Here is a 13,896-nt window from a genome sequence, read left to right on the forward strand (position 1 = left end):
CGCGGGGGCGGGGCTAAGAGCGCGGGGGGGCGGGGCCCTGCGAGCTCGGGGGCGCGTGGGGAGGGCGCTGGGGGCGGGGCCGTGTGAGCGCGGGGCGGGGCTAGGGGCGCTGGTGGGCGGGGCTGGGAGCGTGGCGGGGCGCTAGGGGCGGGGCTGGGACCGCGGGGCGGGGCTAGGGGCCCTGGAGGGCGGGGGCTAGGGGCGGGGCTGGGAGCGCGCGCGCGCGGCGGGGGGGGGGCGCTGGGGATGCCGGGAGCCCTCGGGGCCGTCGCGGGGGCCCCGGTGGCCCCGGGTGACACCGGGTGGCCCCGGGTGACAGCGGCGGCCCCGCCCCCCCGCAGCGCCATGCGGCTGCGGCTCCGCAGCGTCTTCGTGGCCTATTTCGCCGCCTCCCTGGGGGGGGCTGCTCTACGCCCTGATGCAGCTCGGTGAGGGGGGGGACAGTGGGGGACAACGGGGGGGACAATGGGGACAACGGGGGGGGACAATGGGGACAACGGGGGGGGGACAGTGGGGACAACCGGGGGCAACGGGGGGGAGAGTGGGGACAACGGGAGGGACAGTGGGGACAAACGGGGGGGGGGCAGTGGGGACAACCGGGGGCAACGGGGGGGACAGTGGGGACAACAGGGGGGGCAGTGGGGGGGGACAGTGGTGACAACGGGGGGGATAACGGAGGCAATGAGGGGGACAGTGGGGACTACGGGGGGGACACAATGGGGACAATGGGGATTACGGGGGGGGACAATGGGGACAACTGGGGGCAATGGGGGGGGACAGTGGGGACAACGAGGGGGGCAACCGGGAGGGACAGCGGCGACAACAGGAGGGATAACGGGGACAACTGGGGGGACAATGAGGAACAATGGGGACAACCGGGGGGACAGTGGGGACATCTGGGGGGGGACAGTGGGGACAACGGGGGGGACAACAGAGGGGACAGCAGCAACAACGGAGGAGACAGTGGGGACAGCCAGGGACAACCTGGGGGGACAGCGGGGACAATGGAGAGGGACAGTGGGGACAACAAGGGGGACAACTGGGGGGGACAGCGGTGAAAAATGGGGGGGACAATGGGGACAACAGGGGGGGGCAGCAGTGACAACAAGGGGGACAATGGGGACTACGGGGGGGGACGATTCGGGGCGGGGGGTTGAAATTGGGGACAAACCCCCAAATTTGGTCCCTCCCCGCCCCCAGGCCAGAGCTGTGACTGCCGCCAGCGGGGGGGGGGCGGGGGCGGCCGAGGGGGGGCCCCGGCCGCCCCCCCCAGGAGGGAGCTGACCATGATCTACGTGGTGACGCCCACGTACGCGCGGTGAGCGCCTATGGGCACCTATGGGCACCTATAGCCCGCCATGTACATCCCGGGAGCCCCTATAGACCCTATAGACTATTGTGGGTACCTATAGCCCCCTATAGCCCGCCGTGTACCCCCGGGAGCCCCTATAGACCCTATAGACTGCTGTGGATACCTATAGCCCCCTATAGCCCCCCGCGTACACGCGGTGAGCGCCTATGGCCCCCATGGGCATCTATGGGCACCTATAGCCCGCCGTGTACGCCCCGGGAGCCCCTATAGACCCTATAGACTGCTGTGGGTACATATAGCCCCCTATAGCCCGCCATGTACGCCCCGGGAACCCCTATAGACCCTATAGACTGCTGTGGATACCCATAGCCCCCTATAGCCCCCCCACGTATGTGCAGTGAGTGCCTATGGTCCCTATGGGCACCTATAGCCCGCCGTGTACACCCCGGGAACCCTTATAGACCCTATAGACTGCTATGGATACCCATAGCCTCCTATAGCCCCCCACGTACACGCGGTGAGCGCCTATGGCCCCTATGGGCACCTATGGGCACCTATAGCATGCCATGTACACCCCGGGATCCCTATAGACCCTGTAGACTGCTATGGGTACCTATAGGCCCCTATAGCCCCCCACGTACGCGCGGTGAGCACCTATGGCCCCTATGGGCACCTATGGGCTCCTATAGCCCCCTATAGCCCGCCGTGTACACCCTAGGAGCCCCTATAGACCCTATAGACCGCTATGGGTACCTATAGCCCCTTATAGCCCCCCACGTACACGCGGTGAGCGCCTATGGCTCCTATGGGCACCTATGGGCACCTATAGCATGCCATGTACACCCCGGGACCCCTATAGACCCTATAGACTGCTATGGGTACCTATAGCCCCCTATAGCGCCCCACGTACACGCAGTGAGCGCTTATGGCCCCTATAGGCACCTGTAGGCTCCTATAGCCTTCTATAACTCCCTATAGCCCGCTGTGTACACCCCGGGAGCCCCTATAGACCCTATAGACTGCTATGGATACCTATAGGCCCCTATAGCCCCCCACGTACGTGCGGTGAGTGCCTATGGCCCCTATGGGCACCTATAGGCACCTATAGCCCCCTATAGCCCGCCGTGTACACCCCGGAAGCCCCTATAGACCCTATAGACTGCTATGGGTGTCTATAGCTCTCTATAGCCCCCCACGTACACACGCTGAGGGACTATAGACCCTATAGCCCCATATGGCCCGCCGTGTACACCCTGTGAACCCGTATAGCCCCTATAGGCTCCTATGGGTACCTAGAGCTTTCTGGAGCCCCCCACATACGCACAGTGAGCACATATAGCCCCTGTAGGTTCCTATAGTCTCCTACAGTGTGCCATTTACAGCCCATGAATTGCTGTAGTCTCTATAGGGTCTTATAGACATTTATAGCTCTCTATAGCACACCACGTATGCCTGGTGAGCCCCTGGAGCGCCTATAGGCTCCTATAGCTCTCTATAGCCCCCCACGTATGCCCGGTGAGCGCCTGTAGGCTTCTATAGGCTCCTGTAGGCATCTATAGTCTCCTATAGCCCCCCCACGTACGCCTGGTGAGTGCCCCCTACAGTGCTTGTAGTCTCTATAGCCTTTGTAGGCCCTATAGGCTCCACCTGCACCAGGTGAGCTCTCTATAACTGCTATAGCCGGTATAGGCCCTATAGCTCCTGTAGATCTTATAGGTCCTGTAGTCCCTCACCTGTGAGCACGCCCTATAGCTCCCTATAGCCCTCTGCAGCCCCTATAGCTCCCTCCGATGTCCCCCATGTCCCCCACGTGTCCCCTTGGGTCCCATCCGTGCCCGGCACTGACCCCATGTCCCCGTGTCCCCCTGTCCCCCCGCTGTCCCCCGTGTCCCCCTGTCCCCCTGGTACCCGCGTGTCCCTTGAGTCCCATCCGTGTCCGGCACTAACCCCCTGTCCCCGTGTCCCCCTGATGTCCCCTATGTCCCCGTGTCCCCATGTCCACATGTGTCCCTTGGGTCCCATCCGTGCCCGGCGCTGACCCCATGTCCCCCATGTCCCCCCGTGTCCCCCCATGTCCCCCATGTCCCCTTGGGTCCCGTCCGCGCTGGGCACTGACCCTGTCCCCATGTCCCCCTGGTCTCTGCCTGTCCCCTTGGGTCTCACATGTGCCTGGCGCTGACCCCATGTCCCCCTGATGTCCCCATGTCCCCACGTGTCCCTTGGGTCCCATCTCAGCCCGGCACTGACCCCGTCCCCCCATGTCCCCCTGGTCCCCGCGTGTCCCTTGGGTCCCACCCGTGCCCGGCGCTGACCCTGTGTCCCCCATGTCCCCTATGTCCCCCTGTGTCCCCCCGTGTCCCCCATGTCCCCTTGGGTCCCATCCGCACTGGGCACTGACCCTGTCCCCTTGGGTCCCACCCGTGCCCGGCGCTGACCTCACGTCCCCGTGTCCCCATGTCCCCACATGTCCCTTGGGTCCCACCCGTGCCTGGCGCTGACCCCATGTCCCCCATGTCCCCACATGTTCCCTTGGGTCCCACCCGCGCCCGGCGCTGACCCCATGTCCCCGTGTCCCCCTGATGTCCCCCATGTCCCCATGTGTCCCTTGGGTCCCACCCGTGCCCGGCGCTGACCCCGTGTCCCTGTGCCACCCTGATGTCCCCCATGTCCCCGTGTCCCCATGTCCCCACGTGTCCCCTTGGGTCCCGTCCGTGTCCAGCACTAACCCCATGTCCCCATGTCCCCCTGATGTCCCCCATGTCCCCGTGTCCCCCTGTCCCCCCGATGTCCCCCATGTCCCCACATGTCCCCTTGGGTCCCACCCGCGCCCGGCACTGACCCCGTGTCCCCGTGTCCCCCTGATGTCCCCCACGTCCCCACGTGTCCCCTTGGGTCCCATCCGTGTCCAGCACTGACCCCGTGTCCCCATGTCCCCCTGATGTCCCCCATGTCCCCCACGTCCCCATGTCTCCACATGTCCCTTGGGTCCCATCCGTGTCCAGCACTAACCCCATGTCCCCATGTCCCCCTGATGTCCCCCATGTCCCCGTGTCCCCCTGTCCCCCCGATGTCCCCCATGTCCCCCACGTGTCCCCTTGGGTCCCATCCGTGTCCAGCACTGACCCCGTGTCCCCATGTCACCCTGATGTCCCCCATGTCCCCACGTGTCCCCTTGGGTCCCACCCGCGCCCGGCACTGTCCCCGTGTCCCCCTGATGTCCCCGTGTCCCCGTGTCCCCGCAGGCCGGTGCAGAAGGCGGAGCTGGTGCGGCTGTCGCAGACGCTGCTGCACGTGCGGCGGCTGCACTGGGTGGTGGTGGAGGACGCGGCGGCGCCGTCGGCGCTGGTGGCGGCGCTGCTGGCGCAGAGCGGGCTGCGCTTCACCCACCTGCACGCGCCCACGGCGCCGGCGCGGCGCGCGCGGCCCGGCGAGCCCTCGTGGCTGCGCCCGCGCGGCGCCGAGCAGCGCAACCGCGCGCTGCAGTGGCTGCGCGACACGCGCCCGCCCGCCGAGCGCGCCGTGGTCTACTTCGCCGACGACGACAACACCTACAGCCTGCGCCTGTTCGACGAGGTGGGTCGCGTTGTAGGCAGCATCGCGTTGGCATCGCGTTGGCATCGCATTGGCATTGACATCACATTGGCGTTGGCATCACGTTGACGTTGATATTGTGTTGGCGTTGGCATTGCGTTGGCCTCGCGTTGGCATTGACATCACATTGGCGTTGGCATCGCGTTGGCGTTGGCGTTGACATCATATAGGCGTTGACATCACGTTGGCGTTGACATCATGTAGGCATTGGCGTCGCGTTGGCGTTGACATCACGTTGGCGTTGACATCACGTTGGCGTTGACATCACGTTGGTTTGGGCATCGCGTAGGCGTTGACATCGTGTTGGTATCACGTTGACGTTGACATTGTGTTGGCATTGGCATTGCGTTGGCATCGTGTAGGCGTTGACATCACATTGGCGTTGGCATCGCGTTGGCGTTGGCGTTGACATCACGTAGGCGTTGACATCACGTTGGTTTGGGCATCTCGTAGGCGTTGACATCGTGTTGGTATCACGTTGACGTTGACATTGTGTTGGCATTGGCATTGCGTTGGCATCGTGTAGGCGTTGGCATTACGTTGGCGTTGACATCACGTTGGCGTTGACATCACGTTGGCGTTGACATCACGTTGGTTTTGGCATCGCGTAGGCGTTGACATCGTGTAGGCGTTGGCATCGTGTTGGCGTTGACATCACGTTGACGTTGACATCACGTTGGCGTTGACATCGCGTTGGCGTTGGCATCACGTTGGCGTTGACATCGTGTAGGCGTTGGCATCGTGTTGGCGTTGACATAACGTTGACGTTGGCGTTGACATCACATTGGCGTTGGGATCATGTTGGCGTTGACATCGCGTTGGCATCACATTGGCATTGGCATCACGTTGGCGTTGGCATCACATTGGCATTTGCATTGCGTTGGCATTGACATCACATTGGTGTTGGCATCGCGTTGGCGTTGACATCGCGTTGACGTTGGTGTTGACATCACATTGGCGTTGACATCGTGTTGGTGTTGACATCACATTGGCGTTGACATCGTGTTGGCGTTGACATCACATTGACGTTGGCGTTGACATCACGTTGGCGTTGGCATCGTGTTGGCGTTGGCATCACATTGGCATTGGCTTTGTCACTGTCCTGGTGTTGTCGCCGTCACAGTGTTGTCACTGTCCCGGTGTACCCCCGTCCCCGCAGATGAGCAGCATGCACTGCAGCCGCTGTCACCGCGTGGTCGCTGTCACCGCGTGGTTGCTGTCACGGTGTTGTTGCCATCGCGGTGTTGTCACTGTCACTGTGTTCCCGCAGATGCGCAGCACGCGCCGCGGTGACGCTATTGCGCTGCGGTCGCTGTCACGGTGTTGTCGCCGTTGCGGTGACGCTGTCACGGTGTTGTCACCCTCACGGTGTCCCCCTGTCCCCGCAGATGCGCAGCACACGCCACGGTCACTGTCACCGCGCGGTCGCTGTCGCGGTGTTGTCGCCGTCACGGTGTTGTCGCTGTCCCCGCAGATGCGCAGCACGTGCCACGGTGACACTATTGCGCTGCGGTCGCTGTCATGGTGTTGTCGCCGTTGCGGCGATGCTGTCACGGTGTTGTCACCGTCACAGTGTTGTCACTGTCCCCGTGTCCCCCTGTCCCCGCAGATGCGCAGCACGTGCCATGGTGACGTTGTCACGGTGACGCTGTTGCGGTGTTGTCACCGTCACGTTGTCACTGTCCCCGCAGATGCGCAGTACACGCCACGGTGACGCTATCGCACCGTGGTCGCTGTCACGGTGTTGTTGCCGTCGCAGTGACGCTGTCATGGTGACGCTGTCGCAGTGTTGTCACCATCACGTTGTCACTGTCCCCGCAGATGCGCAGCACGCGCCGTGGTGACGTTATCGCACCGTGGTCGCTGTCACGGTGACACTGTCGCGGTGTTGTCACCGTCACGGTGTCCCCCTGTCCCCGCAGATGCGCAGCACGCGCTGTGGTGACGCTGTCACGGTGACACTGTCATGGTGACGCTGTCCCGGTGTTGTCACCGTCACGGTGTTGTCACCGTCACGTTGCCGCTGTCCCCGCAGATGCGCAGCACACGCCGTGGTGACGTTATCGTACCGTGGTCGCTGTCGCGGTGACACTGTCGTGGTGTTATCGCCGTCACGGTGTTGTCACCCTCACGTTGTCACTGTCCCCGCAGATGCGCAGCACGCGCCGCGGTGACGCTGTCATGGTGACGCTATCACGGTGTTGTCACCCTCACGTTGTCACTGTCCCCGCAGATGCACAGCATGCGCTGCGGTGACGCTCTCGCACCGTGGTCACTGTCATGGTGTTGTCCGTTGCGGTGACACTGTCACGGTGACGCTGTCCCGGTGTTGTCACCGTCACGGTGTTGTCACCGTCACGTTGTCGCTGTCCCCGCAGATCACGCCATGGTGACGTTATCGCACCGTGGTCGCTGTCGTGGTGACGCTGTCGCGGTGTTGTCACTGTCACGGCATCCCCCTGTCCCCGCAGATGCGCAGCATGCGCCGCGGTCACTGTCCTGGTGTTGTCACCGTCACAGTGTCCCCCTGTCCCTGCAGATGCGCAGCACGTGCCGCGGTGACGCTGTCACGGTGACGCTGTCACGGTGTTGTCACCCTCATGGTGTTGTCACCGTCACGTTGTCGCTCTCCCCGCAGATGCGCAGCACGCGCCGCGGTGACGTTATCGCACCGCGGTCGCTGTCACGGTATTGTCGCCGTCGCGGTGACGCTGTCACGGTGACACTGTCGTGGTGTTGTCACCCTCACGTTGTCACTGTCCCCGCAGATGCGCAGCACGCGCCATGGTGACGTTATTGTGTCGCGGTCGCAGTCATGGTGTTGTCACTGTCACGGTGACGCTCTCCTGGTGCTGTCACCATCACGGCGTCCCCCTGTCCCTGCAGATGCGCAGCACACGCCACGGTGATGCTGTCACGGTGTTGTCGCCGTCGCGGTGACGCTGTCCCGGTGACGCTGTCCCGGTGTTGTCACCGTCACGGTGTTGTCACCGTCACGTTGTCGCTCTCCCCGCAGATGCGCAGCATGCGGGGAGACGTTATCGCACCGTGGTCGCTGTCACGGTGACACTGTCCCGGTGTTGTCACCGTCACGGTGTTGTCGCTCTCCCCGCAGATGCGCAGCACGCGCTGCGGTGTCGCAGTGATGCTGTCGCGGTGTCGTCACCCTCACGTTGTCCCCCTGTTCCCGCAGATGCACAGCACGCGCCGTGGTGACGTTATCGCACCGTGGTCGCTGTCACGGTGACACTGTCACGGTGACGCTGTTGCGGTGTTGTCACTGTCACATTGTCGCTCTCCCCGCAGATGCGCAGCACCCGCCGCGTGGCCGTGTGGCCCGTGGGCCTCGTGGGCGGCCTCCGCTTCGAGCGGCCGCTGGTGGCCGCCGGCCGCGTCGTCGGCTTCCACGCGGCCTGGAAGCCGCAGCGGCCGTTCCCGCTCGACATGGCCGGCTTCGCCGTGGCCCTGCGGCTGCTCCGCGCCCGGCCCGGCGCCCGCTTCGACCCGCGCGCCCAGCGGGGCTACCTGGAGAGCAGCCTCCTGCAGGCGCTCGTGTCCCGCGAGCAGCTCGAGCCCAAGGCCGACAACTGCACCCGCGTGAGCGCCGGGAACGGGGACAGCCGGGGACTGTGGGGACTGTGGGGACCATCCGGGGACCATTCGGGCACCGGGGACTATGGGGGGGACCGGGGACCATCCAGGCACCGGGGACCGTGGGGACCATCCGGGCACCGGGGAGGATCTGGGCACTGGGGACTGTGGGGACCATCCGGGGACCATCTGGGCACCGGGGGCTATGGGGGGGACCGGGGACCATTTGGACACCGGGGACCATCCAGACACCGGGGACTGTGGGGACCATCCAGGGACCAGGGAGCATCCAGGGACTATGGGGACCATCCGGGCACCGGGGAGCATCCGGGGACTATGGGGGGACCGGAGACCAGGGACCATCCGGGCACTGGGAACCATCTGGACACTGGGGACATCCGGGCATCAGGGACTGTGGGGACCATTGGGGGGCACCGGGGAGCATCTGGGTACCAGGGACTATGGGGACCATCCGGGCACCATGCGGGCACCGGGGACTGTGGGGGGACCAGAGACCAGGGACCATCCGGGCACCGGGGACATCGGGCACCGGGGACATCTGGGCACCGGGGACTATGGGGACCATCCGGACACCGGGGGCCGTCCAGGCACTGGGGACATCCGGGGACTGGGGACTATGGGGACCATCCGGGCACCATTCGGACACCGGGGACTATGGGGGGGACCGGGCACCGGGGCCATCCGGGGACCAGGGACCATCCGGGCACCGGGGACAGCCGGGGACTGGGGACTATGGGGACCATCCGAGGACCATTCGGGCACCGTGGAGCATCTGGGCACCGGGGACTATGGAGGGGACTGGGGACCATCCAGGCACTGGGGACCGTGGGGACCATCCGGGCACCGGGGAGGATCCGGGCACCAGGGAGGATTTGGGCGCTGGGGACTGTGGGGACCATCTGGGGACCATCCGGGCACCGGGGAGCATCCGGGCACCGGGGACAGCCGGGGACTATGGGGACCATCCGGGGACCATTCGGGCACCGGGGACATCTGGGCACTGGGGACTATGGGGGGGACCATCCGGGCACCGGGGAGGATCCGGGCACTGGGGGCTGTGGGGACCATCTGGGGACCATCCGGGCACCGGGGAGCATCCAGGCACCGGGGACTATGGGGGGGGACCGGGGACCAGGGACCATCCAGGCACCGGGGACTGTGGGGACCATCCGGGGACCATCTGGGCACCGGGGGCTATGGGGGGGACCGGGGACCATTCGGACACCGGGGACCATCCAGACACCGGGGACTGTGGGGACCATCCAGGGACCAGGGAGCATCCAGGGACTATGGGGACCATCCGGGCACCGGGGAGCATCCGGGGACTATGGGGGGACCGGAGACCAGGGACCATCCGGGCACTGGGAACCATCTGGACACTGGGGACATCCGGGCATCAGGGACTGTGGGGACCATTGGGGGGCACCGGGGAGCATCTGGGTACCAGGGACTATGGGGACCATCCGGGCACCATTCGGGCACCGGGGACTGTGGGGGGACCAGAGACCAGGGACCATCCGGGCACCGGGGACATCGGGCACCGGGGACATCTGGGCACCGGGGACTATGGGGACCATCCGGACACTGGGGGCCGTCCAGGCACTGGGGACATCCGGGGACTGGGGACTATGGGGACCATCCGGGCACCATTCGGACACCGGGGACTATGGGGGGGACCGGGCACCGGGGCCATCCGGGGACCAGGGACCATCCGGGCACCGGGGACAGCCGGGGACTATGGGGACTATGGGGACCATCCGGGGACCATTCGGGCACCGTGGAGCATCCGGGCACCGGGGACTATGGAGGGGACTGGGACCATCCAGGCACCGGGGACCGTGGGGACCATCCGGGCACCAGGGAGGATCCGGGCACTGGAGGCTGTGGGGACCATCTGGGGACCATTCGGGCACCGTGGAGCATCCGGGCACCGGGGACTATGGGGGGGGACCGGGGACCAGGGACCATCCAGGCACCGGGGACTGTGGGGACCATCCCGGGACCATTCGGGCACCGGGGGCTATGGGGACCATCCAGGCACCGGGGAGGATCCGGACACCAGGGAGCATCGGGGCACCAGGGAGGATCCGGGCACTGGGGACTATGGGGACCATCTGGGCACCGGAGACTATGGGGGGGACCGGGGAGCATCCAGGCACCGGGGACCGTGGGGACCATCCGGGCACCGGGGAGGATCCGGGCACCGGGGAGGATCCAGGCACTGGGGACTGTGGGGACCATCTGGGCACCGGGGACTATGGGGGGGACCGGGGACCAGGGACCATCTGGGCACCGGGGACTGTGGGGACCATCCAGGGACCATCTGGGCACCGGGGTCTATGGGGGGGACCGGGGACCATTCGGACACCGGGGACCATCCAGACACCGGGGACTGTGGGGACCATCCAGGGACCAGGGACTATGGGGACCATCCAGGCACCGGGGAGCATCCGGGGACTATGGGGGGACCGGAGACCAGGGACCATCCGGGCACTGGGAACCATCTGGACACTGGGGACATCCGGGCATCAGGGACTGTGGGGACCATTGGGGGGCACCGGGGAGCATCTGGGTACCAGGGACTATGGGGACCATCCGGGCACCATTCGGGCACCGGGGACTATGGGGGGGACCAGAGACCAGGGACCATCCGGGCACTGGGGGCCATCCGGGCACTGGGGGCTATGGGGACCATCCGGGCACCGGGAAGCATCCGGATACCGGGGACTATGGGGGGGACCGGAGACCAGGGACCATCCGGGCACCGGGGACTGTGGGGACCATCCGGGGACCATCCAGGCACCGGGACCATCCGGGCACCGGGGACATCGGGCACCGGGGACATCTGGGCACCGGGGACTATGGGGACCATCCGGACACCGGGGAGGATCTGGGCACTGGGGACTGTGGGGACCATCCGGGCACCATTCGGGCACCGGGGACTATGGGGGGGACCAGAGACCGGGGACCATCTGGACACCGGGGACCATCCGGGCACCAGGGAGCATCCGGGCACCGGGGGCCATTCGGGCACTGGGGATTATGGTGGGGACCGGAGACCAGGGACCATCCAGGCACTGGGGACCGTCCAGGCACCAGGGACATCCAGGGACTGGGGACTATGGGGACCATCCAGGGACCATCCGGGCACCGGGGACCGTCCAGGCACCAGGGACATCCGGGCACCGGGGACCATGGGGGGGGGACCTGGGGTGATGTGGGGGGACCAGGCGCCAGGGATCATCCGGACACTGGGGCCATCGTGGGGGGACCGGCACGGGGACCATCCGGACACTGGGGACAACGGAGGGGGACCGGGGACCAGGGACCATCACAGGGGGACAGGGCACTGGGGACCAGCGCGGAGGAACCGGGGACCATCCGGACACCGGGGACCAGTGGGGGGTGCCCGGATGCCGGGGCCCACTGTGGGGGGGTGCCCGGACGCCGGGGCCCGTTTTGGGGGGGTGCCGAGACACCGGGGCCTGTTTTGGGGCTGGGGGGGGGGTGCCCGGACGCCGGGGCCCGCTGTGGGGCAGGGGGGGTACCCGGACGCCGGGGCCCGTTTTGGGGGGGTGCCCGGACACCGGGGCCCACTATGGGGGGGTGCCCGGACGCCGGGGCCCGCTGTGGGGCTGGGGGGGGTGCCCGGACGCCGGGGCCCGTTTTGGGGGGGTGCCCGGACGCCGGGGCTCATTATGGGGGGGTGCCCGGACGCCGGGGCCCGCTGTGGGGCTGGGGGGGGTGTCCGGACGCCAGGGCCCATTTTGGGGGGTGCCCAGACGCCGGGGCCCGTTTTGGGGGGGTACCCGGACGCCGGGGCCCGCTGTGGGGCTGGGGGGGTACCCGGACGCCGGGGCCCATTTTGGGGGGGTGCCCGGACGCCGGGGCCCGCGCTGACCCCCCCCCCAGGTGCTGGTCTGGCACACGCGGACGGAGAAGCCCAAGATGCGGCAGGAGGAGCAGCTGCAGCGCGAGGGGCTGGGCTCGGACCCCAGCGTGGAGGTGTGAGCGGATCCCGGGATGCGGCGGATCCCGGGACATGGCGGATCCCGGGACGCGGCGGATCCCGGGATGCGGCGGATCCGGGACACGGCGGATCCCGGGATACAGCAGAGCCGGGATACGGCGGATCCCAGACATGGCGGATCCCAGGATGCGGTGGATCCCGGACACAGTGGATCCCGGGATGCGGCGGATCCTGGGATACAGTGGATCCTGGGATACAGTGGATCCTGGGATACAGCAGAGCCGGGACGCGGCGGATCCCGGGATACAGTGGATCCCAGGACATGGCGGATCCCGGACATGGCAGAGCTGGGATGCGGCAGATCCTGGGATATGGAAGATTCCGGGACACAGTGGATCCCGGGACACAGCGGATCCCAGGACACGGCGGGTCCCAGGATGCGGCGGATCCCGGACATGGTGGATCCCGGGATGTGGCGGATCCCAGACACACTGGATCCCAGGATATGGCAGATCCGGGATGTGGCGGATCCTGGGACACGGCGGATCCCAGGACACAGTGGATCCCAGCATACAGCAGATCCCGGGACACAGCAGATACTGGGATATGGTGGATCCCGGACACGGTGGATCCCAGGACACGGCAGATCCCAGAATACAGCAGATCCCGGGACGTGGCGGATCCCAGGACACTGTGGATCCCGGGATACGGCACATTCTGGGATACGGCAGATCCCGGGATACAGCGGATGCAGATACAGGGACATGGAGGACAAAAGGGAACGCGGGGAGACGCCGGACACGGGGACGCGCCGGAATCCGGACCGGGGGACACGGGGACACGGCGGGGGGGGACACGGGCAGGAGGCGGCTCCGGCTCCGGCCGCTCCGGGTTATTTATTGGACCCCTCTGTGCGCTGGGGGGGTCTGGATGCAGCCCCCCCCCCCGGGAATAAAGCACCGGCTCCATCTGCACCCGCCAACCGGAATGCGCCGGGATGGGCTGGGATGCACTGGGATGGGCCAGGATGCACTGGGATGGGCTGGGATGCGCCGGGATCAGCTGGGATGCGCCGGGATGGGCCAGGATCAGCTGGGATGTGCCGGGATCAGCTGGGATGGGTTGGGATGGGATGGGATGGGCCGGGATCAGCTGGGATGCACCGGGATGGGGAGGACACGTGAGGGCCGAGTGCTCCCGGGGCCGGGACGATCCCACCTGGATCCCCCCGGGTCTCCCCAGATTGGAAGCAGCAGCGGGATGGGGACACGGTGGCGGGGGGGGGAGGGCCCCGGTGTCCGGGGGCTGCCCCAGGGCTGGGAAGGATCCCGGGAGCGGGGGGGGGGGGGGGGAAGCTGGGAGGGGGCCCAGGCGTCCGGGACCCCAAACATGGGGGTCCTTGGGGGGGAGT

At 66.7% G+C, this 13,896-nt stretch overlaps 2 protein-coding genes across 2 annotated transcripts; both read left to right on the forward strand.

Moving 5' to 3' along the window:
• The first annotated feature begins 345 nt into the window (after positions 1-345).
• On the forward strand, positions 346-6,617 carry LOC148590104 (galactosylgalactosylxylosylprotein 3-beta-glucuronosyltransferase 3-like). Its single transcript, XM_088539473.1, has 4 exons — positions 346-428; positions 4,555-4,885; positions 6,378-6,396; positions 6,595-6,617. The coding sequence occupies exons 1-4, from the start codon at positions 346-348 to the stop codon at positions 6,615-6,617; spliced, it is 456 nt and encodes a 151-aa protein (XP_088395599.1).
• Positions 6,618-8,209: 1,592 nt separating this feature from the next.
• On the forward strand, positions 8,210-12,526 carry LOC148590105 (galactosylgalactosylxylosylprotein 3-beta-glucuronosyltransferase 3-like). Its single transcript, XM_088539474.1, has 2 exons — positions 8,210-8,500; positions 12,428-12,526. Exons 1-2 carry the CDS (start codon positions 8,210-8,212, stop codon positions 12,524-12,526), a joined length of 390 nt encoding a protein of 129 aa, XP_088395600.1.
• Positions 12,527-13,896: the final 1,370 nt, after the last annotated feature.

The sequence above is a fragment of the Tinamus guttatus genome, unplaced genomic scaffold (assembly GCF_059628265.1).
Source record: "Tinamus guttatus ecotype Peru unplaced genomic scaffold, ASM5962826v1 Tinamus_guttatus_pri_ptg001734l, whole genome shotgun sequence".
NCBI lineage: Eukaryota > Metazoa > Chordata > Aves > Tinamiformes > Tinamidae > Tinamus > Tinamus guttatus.